At 36.9% G+C, this 13,019-nt stretch overlaps 2 protein-coding genes across 10 annotated transcripts; one reads left to right on the top strand and one right to left on the bottom strand.

Annotated features, from left to right (window-relative positions):
- The first annotated feature begins 174 nt into the window (after positions 1-174).
- LOC100854590 (uncharacterized) lies at positions 175-10,015 on the top strand. 5 transcript variants are annotated; one of them, XR_002030106.2, is made up of 8 exons: positions 181-1,025; positions 4,239-4,294; positions 4,790-4,899; positions 5,179-5,338; positions 5,827-5,919; positions 6,472-6,603; positions 6,683-6,789; positions 9,623-10,015. XR_002030106.2 is itself a non-coding variant. In XM_003632017.4 (7 exons), the coding sequence occupies exons 1-7, from the start codon at positions 317-319 to the stop codon at positions 6,731-6,733; spliced, it is 1,311 nt and encodes a 436-aa protein (XP_003632065.1). In that variant the 5' UTR covers positions 182-316; the 3' UTR covers positions 6,734-7,304. The 5 variants fall into 5 exon arrangements, 2 of the variants coding, with proteins under 2 accessions (XP_010650491.1, XP_003632065.1); XR_785877.3 differs by lacking the exon at positions 9,623-10,015 and adding an exon at positions 7,000-7,304; XR_009465753.1 differs by lacking the exon at positions 5,827-5,919 and having other exon boundaries at positions 175-1,025.
- LOC104879423 (protein EMBRYO DEFECTIVE 1674) lies at positions 8,337-12,910 on the bottom strand. 5 transcript variants are annotated; one of them, XM_019220051.2, is made up of 5 exons: positions 12,191-12,355; positions 12,007-12,080; positions 10,756-10,900; positions 8,826-8,864; positions 8,337-8,699 (listed from the first exon to the last, which is right to left on the bottom strand). In XM_019220051.2, exons 1-5 carry the CDS (start codon positions 12,254-12,256, stop codon positions 8,673-8,675), a joined length of 351 nt encoding a protein of 116 aa, XP_019075596.1. In that variant the 5' UTR covers positions 12,257-12,355; the 3' UTR covers positions 8,337-8,672. The 5 variants fall into 5 exon arrangements, 4 of the variants coding, with proteins under 4 accessions (XP_019075596.1, XP_010650493.1, XP_010650495.1 ...); XR_009465755.1 differs by having other exon boundaries at positions 8,646-8,699; positions 8,826-9,293; XM_010652191.3 differs by having other exon boundaries at positions 8,609-8,864; positions 12,191-12,356.
- Between the last annotated feature and the right edge of the window lie 109 nt (positions 12,911-13,019).

Here is a 13,019-nt window from a genome sequence, read left to right as displayed (position 1 = left end):
CCACCACGGGTAGTACTTAGTAGGGTGGGATCGGCGAATGGATAACTGAAAGACACTTACATTACTTGATCCACACTCCAGCTTCCAGAGAAAAATAGTTCTTTTTTTTTTTAATAGTTGATATATTAACAACATATTGATTCCTTACTGCCACCCAAAGCCTAAGTCCCACCCTGTTGTACAAATGAATATTCTCAGTGAATAAACAAATGTGATTCATGGAGGAGACATGTTTCTCAGGCAACCGTGGGGCACTTAAATAAGCGAAGCCATTCGTTGAGGTGGCTGAACACCATTTCTCATTCCTTTCTATGTAATGAACTCCATTCACAGTCTCACAAACTCTCCACGACTCACCCCCAATGGCCACCCACGGCTTTATCCTCCAATCTCTTCCTCAATACGACGTCGTAACGCCCTCAAGAAACCCCACCACTACCATCCTCACCACAACAACAAGCCTTCCCCCGATCCCAAACTCCACATGGTCGTTGACCTCCACCGTCTTTCCGATCGAGCTCAAATACTCCTCAACCGCCTTGTCTCCTCCGGGGCTGACGCCATCGACGACCTTCGCACACTCGTCGCCGTCGATCGTGCTACCCAGAGCGTTGTGATAGCCTGCCGCCCCTCCACGTTGCGTTTCGTGGGGGGTTTCGTTGTCTGGAGCTTAGTGGTTGTTTTTGGTTTTAGGGTTTTGGTGCGATTAGGGTTAAGGCTTCGGCGCGAGTTTGGGTTTGGGTCGGGCCGGGGTGTGGTGGTGCGGCGGGACCGGAGTTTGGGGGGAAAGGAGGTGGTGGTGGGGAGAGCAGAGGAGAGCGAGTGGAGGATGAGGAATCATTCTAGAGTGTTGGGGAGTCCACTTTCGGTAGTGCCTGGGATAGGGGTGAATGGTGGTGATTGGAGTCCTGGGAGGAGTCGAACGGAGAAGAGACTGCCAAAGTGGTGGCCGGTGACGCTACCGCCGCCGCTTGAGGTGTTTGACAAGCAGGAGTATCAGAGAGAGGCTAACAGATTGATTCGAGGTCAGCTGTTGTTGTACTTTGCTTTTTCCTTTGCAGAAAAATGTGTGCTTCTCATGGTGTTGCTGTGGCTTTAGAGAATTTCGTAAACTGCATTGCTGAATTTAACCCTGAAATTTTTTATTTATAGTCAAAATTTACGTAATTGTCTGAACTGGGTCCCATTTGATAATCATTTTTTTAAACAAACATCTTCATTCATTAAATGATAAATACAAGAAGAGCAAGCAACCTTTGAAAATGAGCAATCCTTCGAAGATGTATCCTGCACCCCAAAAAACTAGACCATCCTCCAAGGAAAGAAAAACTAATGTACACACAGTAGAGAAGCTTTATAAAATGGTTGTTCTTGGATAGATGGATGCTAGAGGTGGAGTGCTTTCTGAGCAACATCCATGCCAAGACACTACCAAGCATTGAAATTTACAGCAGGCAAGGATTCTTGTATAGTCTACAAGTGGTGGTGGGAAGTTCCACCATGGATTTTATAGGTAGTTTCTAAGGGAGGTTTAGGGTTTTTCACACATTGGAGAGAGGGTGAAAGATAAGTTATTGAATGGTTCTAAGTACATAAGAAACATGTTGAGCTATGGGGTAAAGAGGGACCATAAAGGTGGGGAGAAAACCAATGGCCTTGAAAAGCTAATGTTAGCTGACCTAAAAGAGGCTGAAGAGGTAGGTAGTGGTGGGCTTCCAATTGAGAGAAGACTTAAGAGTGCTAGGTTGTGAGGTGATGGACATAGCCTATAGTGAGAGAGTGAAAGTAGTTGCTTTGGGTCGAGGCTTAAATGGCTCAATTCTGATTTTTAATGATGCAAGCCTTTTAGTTGAAGAGATGTTTGGGTTGTTCTAGGCCCATTATGCTAAGAGTCATTTTAATGGTGGCCACAAAAGTAGTGCGGGTTAGGCCTTTGTAGACCTTGAGTGCTTTAAAAGCCCTTTTGCCCATTACAAGAGCTACTTTAGGGGGGTTGAGTGTCAGGCCTTGGTCAAAAGCAGTGTCGTCCCTTGAGAGGGGGTCTTTTGCGATGAGAAGGGGTAAAGCTCCAGTGTTTGTCAAGCAAGGTAAGATGCAGTGGGATCCATTGAGACACTTAAATGATTGGGAGCTAAACAATGTAAAGACTTTTTTCCCAATGTTAGAAGGAAAATCTGTGAAGTGGGAAGGGAAGGATAGGGAGGTGTGGATGGACTAAAGGAATGATGTCTTTTTGGTCCAATCTCTATATTCTATACTAGAGCTAGGGCACTCAATGCCTTTCCCAGTGACCATCATTAGAATTCATGGGTCTAGTCTAAAACAAGTTTTTTTACTTGGGAAGCTAGTAAGGGAAATGTATTACCTTATATTAACTTTAGAAAAGAGGATGGTCATAGGTAAATAGGCGTTACCTATGTAAAAGTGAAGTGGAATCAATTGATCACATCTTCCTTCATTGTCCTAAAGCCAAGGTGTTATGGTGGCTACTTTTCTCTTTATTTGTTGTTATTTGAGTCCTTCCTTTTTCAATTAGGAAGACTTTCTTAAGTTTGTATGACCCCTTTGTGGGAATAAAATGCAAGAAGGTCTGGAGAGCTGCAAGAAAACAAACCGAAGAGTGTTCATAAATATGGAGTAGTGGATTCAGTCATTGAAGAGGTCCTTTGTTAGAAGTTTGTCATCATAGATTAGGATGTACATAACAAAAGGATTAATGTCTTTAATCGATTTTGTAGATTGGGGGGGTTTGAATAAGGGAGATAATAGTTTTTATTAGTTTTCCTCATCTAAACTACACCTTCTGTTTATCCATCGTATGCAACATGTGTACGCTGATGTATAATTTTTTGAAGTCATCAATATATTCTCTTTGCTTATCTATCTATCTATCTATCTAACTATTTGTCTAGCTATCTATCTATATATAAAGAGGATTGAATACCTTTTAACAGTTTGTTTATTTGTTTTACTTCTGTTTTTTCCTTTCAAAATCTCTAGCAAAAGTTCTAAAAATAAAATAGGAGGAATAACTAGCTATGTCAGCCAGGGTTGTGGGTTCTTGTTGTCCATTTTACTAGTGGATATGGTATGGGTTTTAGGTGCAGCTGTTAATGTAGGTTCTCAACCATGTCTTTTTTTTTTATCATGTTTCCAAGCCTAATGTTAATCTAAATAATTACTTCGATGACCTATGTGCATTGTAGTTGTAACACTAATGTAGGACAATCCTAAGATGGTTGTCTCCAATCAAATAAGGTGGGCTGAAGCTTCAATCTTTTACGATTTAAGGAGGGGAACAAAAATAAAATTATAGCAATGAGAAAAAAAAAATGTAAAATAGGAGATCAGAAAAGCAAATACAAAGAAGAAAGATAAGAAACCTTAAGAGTCTTTTAAAGCCTTTTAGGAGTCTCACTTAGAAGAAAAGTAATGAAGTTTCACCATTGAAAATTGCAAATTATGCAAAAGAACTTAATATTGTTCATCATTAGTCATTCATTAATCTTGTTTTACATCAATTAGTCTTCTTTTTAGGCTTTAGAAAACATTTAAAACTAAATAAAACTATGAAAAAGTAAATTAGGACTCTTCTTCTTTTCCTATGAATTTTAGATCTTCTAAAAAATTAAAAAAACACCAACTTTTTTTTTTAGAATTAAAATTTACTTCATAGAAACTTCTTGTAACAAGAGTTGAATAAAGAAGACTTCTCAATTCAAAGAAGAACTCAAATAGAAACTTTAGAAAAAGAGATCTTATTTAGAAAATATAAAGTTTAGAAATATAGATACTTCTTTTAAGGAGAAATTTCCAGATAAAAACCTTTCCAAATCGTAGCTGAAACTGAAATACCAACTACTAACTATGACTCTAAAGAATTTAAAGAACTGCAAAATTACCTAAATATTCCTGATCAAGTAATTTGGGTTTATTTCCTTTCATTCCTTCGTTTAGGAGATCTTGGGGATTCATCCTCATTAAGCATTGCCAATTTGCACCTAAAATAGATATATATGGCTTTTTCATGAGCATTGCTCTCTGATTCTTTTTTTTTCCTTTTTGCGGTTTTGTTTTATGCTTATGTTTTTAATAATTTATTAACATATGGTGTTAGACATGGTTTTATTGTTGGACCTTGTGTTTGTTGTAGGTAACAATGCACATTCCTCAAATTTTTTAAGTGTTATGCTCATGCTTTACTTCCTCAAATCACAATTTATCAACTTGATTTCCAGAGATCATGGCCAATAGAATGAGCGGAAAGGACATATTGGAAGATGATATGATTCAAGTCAGTGCTTTTTGCATCCTGCTAAATTTTATATAGTGCAGATAACTTCACTCAGTGTTATGATGCATAATTTTGATTTAACTGTTTTCTTTTGGTGAATTCATTGAGTTAAAAATCCAAAAGATTTATAAATTTTTGTTGGTTGAAACAAATTTAGTTTGCCTGTATGAAACACTTGTATTCACTATGCTTATGATTTGATGTTGTATTTTGATCACCTCTCATGCAATGCCAAGGAAGGAAATAGTCTTACTTTTCTAAGGATGAAGTGTGTAACTTTTTCTGAAACTTAATTCACATGGAAAACTGAATGATGAGTATATTTTATGCATCAGAAAGTTCTCACTTTCTTTGCATGCACCAACAAATTGAATGAGCTGATTTCACGTTAATTTTAGAGCTACTTTTCTTTGAGTAATTGCGATATACAGTTTTGGTGATTGCATTAGCCAATCCTTAAATAATGCAATGGATTTTGCTTCTGTGGGCATGCAGTTGCGTCGAATATGCAGGACATCTGGAGCAAGGGCATCCATTGACACAGCCAATGCACGGGATTCCTTCTATCGTACATCCGTTGAGTTTGTTATAAACATTTGCAGCAGGTATGCATTTTTTAGGATTGCATAATAGATCTTTGCTTGTCGGTAGTTAATGATTTTAGTAATGTACCGGTGTTAGCTCAACAAGGCAGCTGACAGCTGAGGTAAAACTTAGATTTTCATGGATATGAATCCAAAAAATGTTTAATCAAATTCTAGGGCACTGAAGATATGTCCCTGAATATGGCTTGACGAAACAGGATTTATATAGCCAACGTTGAGTAGGTGGATTGTAAAAATATCTTTTCTCATCCATTTGTAACTTATTTAGGAATTTCACAGGGCTTCAGGTCAGTCTACTTCTGTTGAGATTGATGGTGAGGATGCTCGGCAATTCATTGCTGGACTTGCTGATAATCTTGGGCTTGAAAACACTCGTGCAGCTAGAATTGTTTCTGCATCTGTAGCTGCACGGACACGTTCATGTTTTTTACAAGCATGGGTAATTTTTTGAATTCTCATTCTGAGGATTGTATTATGTGGGCTACACTATCACTGTCGTTTGGCATTGGAAGTCATGTTATGTATATATGTACACACACAGAGTCCTGAAATTCTTGCAGTGTTGAACTTTTCCCTTTTGTTATTTGGAATCTCCCACAATTTTTCCTCTTGTGCCATTTAAATCATTTGCCTATCATCATTCTTTCTGAGAAGCAAGTAGAGGGGTAGGTCTTATCAAAGGGACAATTGTGGTAAAATGTGTAGAATACATTGTGAAACATTGTTTAGAGCAAACAAATGTTAATCTATTGCTATAAGTGAGTTTGAGAAAATGATACTCAATGTTTCCTTATTTTGAATCTTGAAATAAAAATCTGAACTTGTTCTTTTTCTTCTTCCAATTATTTTTTACTTTTTATTTTTTGGGCGCTCTTGATGATTTTAGGCTCTGTATAAATGTTTGTGCCATATGCTGTTTTGATTCAGGCTTTAGAAATGCAAGGCAGGCATTCAGAGGCTGTGGTGGAACTGTCAAAGATATGTCTCATTCACCAGATATTTCCTCCTGAAGAGTCCTCTGTATGTGATCCTGTTTTTTCAAAATTTATTTTTGGAATTCTTTTTGACTTTTTATCTGACCATGACTCTTATTTCTTTTCCTCTTTTTCCTGCTCTTTTCCTCCAACTACTTACATCCTGGTTCTTCCTCAGTCGTCCGGTTTGTTATTTTAGAGCCATTTACCGATACCAAAGAACTGTCTCGTTGTTATTGTGTCAAACTTCTCACTACACAATACCTTTGAAAAATCAATTACTTTTATAAGATAAAATGGTTTTATGTTTATTACCATTGTTTTTGTTTTGGTTGTCATCACTAATACCTTACTGCTCTCCATTTTTAGGAGATTGTGTGCTACTTCTGAATTGATCACAATGTGCATCGAAATGATATTTCATGAGCACTCCTTGATATTAACTTAACAAGGAGCTTCCAATAGATGCCTTCTTAGTGATCTTCTAGTTAATTTTCATCTGGTTTTTAGGATTTGGTTACTTGATGCATGCAATTGTCAGGTTGAGGCAAATAGTTAAACATCTGGATGATCTCTTATGATGGATGTGCCTTTGCAGCCTGAGATGGAGATGGTGGCTCGAGGCCTTGAGAAACAGTTAAAATATGAACAGAGGGAATTTCTGATGAATATGCTTCTTGCGGGGTGTGGTGAAGAGTGTCATAGAAGTGCAGCAGAAGCTCTTGGACTGGTGCATCCACGCGTTACTATCTTTTTGTGCTAGCTTTTTGTAACTTTTGCTCATTCTCAATTTTTTTTTCTCCTTGCAGCCACTTTCACCTACAAGTACTCACAATCAACGGGAAAACAAGTATACATAACAGTGAAACAGTTCATTGGACCAAAATTTTCTGTCTGGGTTTGAAGCAATTCAAAGGTAGACAGTTCATTATTCTTAGCTTCTCACATTAAAATTTTACCCATTGATCCCATTATAACGCCATGTTAGCAATCATAACAATCCAGGGAATGAGTTGTAAAATGTGAAAATGGTTCCTTTTCTTGGTCAGGAAATCCTGTTTTATGTTTGTATTATTAAAGAAATTCTAGTTGTAATATAATATAATAGTTGGCTCTACCTTTAAAGTGTACGTGGGTTGTGGAGCAGCAGCAGCTGTTCTCTGGAATCTTACCTTGCGTCAAAGCAAGCTGAAAGAAGATGCCATGCCTTAACATCATGATAACATGAGGTTACAAATTCTTACTTAGCTTGGAACTTTGTAAAACTGGATCCTTAAACTGAGCCATAAGTGGAAGATTATCAGCATCTGAGGTGAACTCAACCAAATTGTAGAGGCAAGTGTGAGCCAAAGATGTATCAATGGATTGTGTCCTCTTAAAGTCTTGCAGGTATTGATATGAAACATTCTCTACTGCCTTGGCATTCTGAGATATACTTGTGTATTCCTGGTTCTCTCCTGATTTTGCTCACAATTCTTAGGAAAAAAACCAAGGTGCTGAATCTATGTAAAATCTAAACCATTGAAAGTATATGGTAAAATCTTAAACTGTTGGATGAGGGTACAATGGGATCAGGAACAAAGTGATATGATTAATTTTGATGTAAAATAATGGATCAAAATGCACACATGGCTATACCTAATTGGTCAAGCTTCTTGGTGGTTGGACCATGATTCTTATGCTGATACAAAGCAAAAATCCTTGACCCTTTTTCAAAGAAACTAGTAGGACAGGCCAGCAAGCTCATTTCAGAGGTGAGTTAAAGCCTAAACTCTTGCAGAAATCCAGCAGCCGTGTGGATTAACCCTCAAGTCACAGAGGTTAATTGAATCCCATTGAGTTTTTGCGTCAAAATGCCCTAAGTTCTTGTAAAAAGCGTAATGGGAGATGAGCACGTAGTGATTCATTTCTAAATGATTACGAAATGCATGCCTCAACAAAATTCCAGACACAATAAGTCTCTACAGCCGAAGTAGCACATCCAAGCAAATTGTGATTTGCATGTCTAGCAGATTGCTGGGTTAGATTTGCAGGCAAAAAGTTTTCCATGGGTATGAGATTTTTCCAAATTTTAGGAAGTGATATCCGAGGAAATCAAAATTTCCTAAACTGTGTACCCAAACAGGGTAATTTGACATTTGGGTATGAGACTTATATTATCTAATTAAGATAGGCAGGGAACCAAAACCAAACTTATCCTATAGGATTTAGCTTTCGATTACTACTGTGGCACATGCATGCTTCTAAGTTTCAAAATGCATTGCAAAGAGTGTTCGTAGGCTCCTAAGCTCATGTAAAAGTTGGTTTTTCCTCCCTAGATCCCTTCCGGGGCTCAACTTCTAGTGGGTTTGTGAACGTACCTCCTGGAAGAGTGACAGAATCTTGTAGCTCTACAGGCTTAGCTTTTGAGAAATTCACCTGCAAATTATCCATGGATGTAGAGTAAACCATGGTCACCAGATAATCAACTTAAACAATTACCAATAAATTGTATAGCAAAAGGGGTTGATACTTGTAGCAAATTGTTGAAACTGCTTCTACATAGAAAGAATCCAAATCTATTCTTTATAGTGCAGAACCCTTGATAAGAAACTCCATAGGGCTGAGAGAATTGAAGAGTGGATGAAATTTACCTTTCATGAAACCTTTGATAATTACAGAACCTGTCTTCCCAAATGTTTACATTGCCCCGTCTTCTGGTCTGTGATGCTGACAGATATTCCCTTGACATTAAATCCAGTGGCAGAAAATATTGGCATCATCAAAGTCATTTTTTAGAGGACACTTCAACATTGTTGATCACAAAAAGTATTGCCCAAGTCTGATCTTCCTGGATTAGAAAGATAAATGCATGATAGGCCTTATGGCATTTTGAACTTTTTGCCTGTGTTAAAAATTATTATAAAGTATGGCACTAGCTAAGACCTGGAAAATTAAGACGATAGATGCCACTTTCCAGTTCATGAATGAACCAAGAATCATGGCCTGTGCCTGAACATCCAAATCAAAATGACATTCAGGAAAGCAAGTTAAACACTTAAATAGGCCACATATTCCTTAGTATTTTTTCACTACTCAACAAAAATAATGAATGGACATCAAAAAATTGGATTTAATCCCAGATTAGATGTGGCAAAAATAAGAATAAAGGTGGAGGTCAAAATTCTCATTCCACAAAATGTTTATGCTGATCATAATAAATTTATTCTAAAGCAAAGGCCTTTAGATTGCCATCAATGTCACACCAGACAAGCAGAGCAACCTTGACAATACCTTAAACCAAAGATGTACTTTGAGGAGTGGATTTGAACAAGTTCTAAAATCATCAGAGGCAACCCCAGAAACATAATTTGAGGTTCAAGTGCTTGCTATCTCTACTAATGAGAAAACAGGAAGCAAAATAGGAGGCTGCGGTAGTTTCTACATGGAAGTTAATGTCACAAATAAGCAGCATAATACATATGGTAAAGCATCAATAGAGGCAGCGGAAAGTACATAAAACATCATTCCAAGAAAAATCTAATAAAAAATAACTTTCAAATGCATCAATAGTCATTTCTTTCATTAAAGAGATTGAAGCTGTTCAGTTTTTTGCAGGTCATTTCAATATTTACAGCAATCTTTCCAGGACCCAAATGTGTCAATACTCGTTCATTTCATTTTCTAGTTCATGGTTGTACTTGTACATGTGCATCTGACAGATCATATCTTTTGTTTCTTCAGCTTATTCCTTGATCTTCTGATTGCAGATCTTTCAGGGTTTTCCTAAAGTTCACATTCCCATCCAGATGGCATGGCTGTATTACTCTTGTTGAAGCACTTTCTTTAGTTACCATCCCTCCATATTGGTCTTCAATGGCCTCTGATGAAGAAAAAGAGATCACTAAGAGTTTGATGAGAGATATTCTCATGGGTTGTTTTTGACATTCTTCAATCTAGCCATGCTTCTTGTGGCAACACCCCTATCTGGGGAAAGGGCATGCATACCCACTTCTGATCGACAAAAATATTTCTGACATTCTTCTTTTCTAATATCCATGGTATCCATGGATACACAGTTATCTGTGCGCTTCTGCTCAACCTTTGCCATCTTATGTTTAATAAATTTATCCAAATCAGAATCCATAGTCTTTATTGGACCATTAGTTTTCATGTCTTTTCTAGCATGTTTGAAATCATTACCACTGGATCTTCTCAGTACATCATTACTACTATTTGTCAACAGGCGTTTTTCAGAATTCTCCCGAGTCTTTTGCTTCTTGGAAGTGCTTGATGAAAGATTCCATTCCAGCTGGCTTTTTAAATTCTTCAACCTTGTCATGGTTCTAGTCGAAACACGTCTACTTGGGGTAGAGTCATTCATAACCCCGCTAGATTGACAAATATTTTTCTTACATTCTTCAGTTCTCATATCTGACACATCCAAGATGCTGTTGTCATCTTCGAACTTCTCAACCTCGGCCTTTTTATGATTCCTTGGAGTTCTATCCAATTCAGTATCCACAGTGGTTGGGCTATTACCTTTCATGTTTGAAAGGTTAGATACTCTTCCCACTATATCACTAAAAATACTATTTGTTAGTGTTTTAGAATCTCCAAGAGTGGACATTAAAAGATCACGAACCCTAGTCACCGGGAGCTCATCCAAAGATGCAGGCAGTAGATTATTTTCACTACTGGTTGAAGGCAAGTTGAACTCTTCACAACCAGAAGGTTTTTTTGAAACACCACTTTTGGTAGATTCTCCAACAAAACATTGAACCGCATACTCCTCCCAGTGATATGGAAATCCAAACAGGAAATGTTTGCAAACCTATCCAGGTCAGTGTTAAGTTTTGAACCTTGTTTAAAATAAAAAGGGATGCAACTTTTATTCACATACCTCAGATGGAAAGCCATTTTGATGTGTGCGAGACTTGTTTAAGAAACCAACAATGGTAATAGTTATGCCATCTGCTGTTTCAAGAGTGGTGGCATCATGCCTCTTGGCAATTGCTCCAGAGCTGAAAACTCTTATTCCTTGTCTCCTACAGTGTGAAAATCATTCAACTTTTTTTAATAATAAACATTATATTCCTTAACTTGCAATGAAAGAAGATAACACAAACACTGCAGAACTATAATTAGCTAAAATTATTGGATAACAGAGACAAAAAAAGTAATAAAAAAAATAAGAACAAGGGAGCAAGTATAAGGATGGATCATCATTCAAACCATCTGGTCAGAGGACTATGATGGGACCAGAAAAACAATTAACATGACTGGAGAAATAGCAAAAATTATACATGATCAGGATCATCTGTAGCAATGAACATATGTGATCAAACACCAAGGAACGAATGAAAACTGCAGAAAGGGAAACATGGTGATGTAGTTTTTATGCCTTGACCAAAGCGAAACTACTGAATCTGGATTGGAAATGTGAACCAAAACAGCAGTCAACATGAAATTCTTTTTCCTGTCAGTCTTTTAGTTTCTTGTTTCAATTGGAGAATACAATGAATTAATTGGTTACACGGGGAATTCCAATATATGAGATTCGGAAATCATACTCATGCTGTGGAACTGATTTCATAGGATTTGTTGCATGGCATTTAATTTCAATTCCAAACTCCATGCTCAATAGTAACCAAACTGTTGATTTGAAATTGGAGTCTAATTTGAGATAGGGTTTGTATATAATGGTTCAAGTGGAACAGCTTCAATGATGAAGCTTGGGTAGATTCCTTCATTTGGGTTTTCAGGCAGGATTTTGATTTGAACCTCTTCGCTGTCCCCATTATAATTAACATGTTAGAGAAGCGGAAATTTTTTTCACACTTTTCTCTTCAACTTCTTCTGCTGCTTTTCAATCAACAAAAAATAATTTTTATTTGAAATTTGAATGCATCAAAAAAGGTAACTTTAGAAAAGGGCAAACAAATGTTAATTATAAATAAATAAATAAAAAGCAGCAAGAGCAGTAGGAATAGAGAAATGTAGAGTACTTTAATTTGAGCCCTAATTCTCCCAAACCCAGAAACCCTAGGTTCGAAAATGAGTCCAAATTCTTCCATTTATTCTAGAAATTGAAAAGACAGAAGAAGAAGAAGAAGAAGAAGAAGAAAAGAAAGGAAAAGGGAATATTAGTTACTCTCGAGTAGCGAAGCCTCCAACGGCCAAGCGGTTGGCGTTTGTCTTAAGCAGCCACCAGTCGTGCAAAGTCACCTGTACAGAAACACAGAAACCAAAAGATGAATCTAATAACAATAATAATTAAGAAGAAGCAGAAGAAGAAGAAGACGAAGAAGAAGGAAGACAATAGAGAAGTAGCATACAGATCTGAGGAAGGAGGATGCCGAGATGATTGTGGCCTTCGTGTTGCTGCTTTCACCCTTTCCCATTCTCTCGCGCTTTTTGGCGGGAGTTTCCAGATTCCTTTCCCTTATATCTCTTTCTCCTCTCAAGACGACGTCGTTCTGCACCGTGCCTCATCATCAAGCCCAAATTTTCCGTGTATTTTATATATATAATTTCCATAACCTTATAAATACATTTTAAAGCTCAAAGAATCTTTAAAACTTAGAACGGTGTAGGTGTAAATATTACTAATTCATCGTATAATCTCTAGATAAGAAACAAATAAAATACTAATAAAAAAGATATTTGTAATTTATTTTCTTTTCATACAAACAATAAAACTCATATTGGATAGAAAATATTTTGCAATAGAGTGACATTTTTTTATATGATATAAAAAAAATTGTTTGTCTGATTAAAATCACACAAGGTACAAAAAATTAATATGGACAATTCTTGGGTATGGAAAAAATTTCTAAAATAAATAATGAGGAGGCATAATTGACCAATTCAAAAAGTAGATGAAGTGGGTAATGTTAGGTGTGGGAAAATATGATACCAAAAATTTCTGCTAGAGAACAACTGGCATTATGATTGTTTGTACCAATCTTACAGCTGAAAGTGGTGGATCCCTTTTTCAGTGGGAAAAATATTAGTGGTTGGAAGTTGACACCTATCACATTGACTTTGAAATTCTATCCCAAGAAATTCACCTTCCAATCTCTTCACCTCACTCTGCTCCCAATTTCTCTCTCCCATTATTATCACTGGTTTTTTTAGCCGACACATTAGATTGAAGTTTAAGCT

This window comes from Vitis vinifera, chromosome 5 (genome assembly GCF_030704535.1).
Source record: "Vitis vinifera cultivar Pinot Noir 40024 chromosome 5, ASM3070453v1".
Lineage (NCBI taxonomy): Eukaryota > Viridiplantae > Streptophyta > Magnoliopsida > Vitales > Vitaceae > Vitis > Vitis vinifera.
Note: the sequence above shows the minus strand (reverse complement) of the source record. Positions and strands in the feature narration are given on the sequence as shown.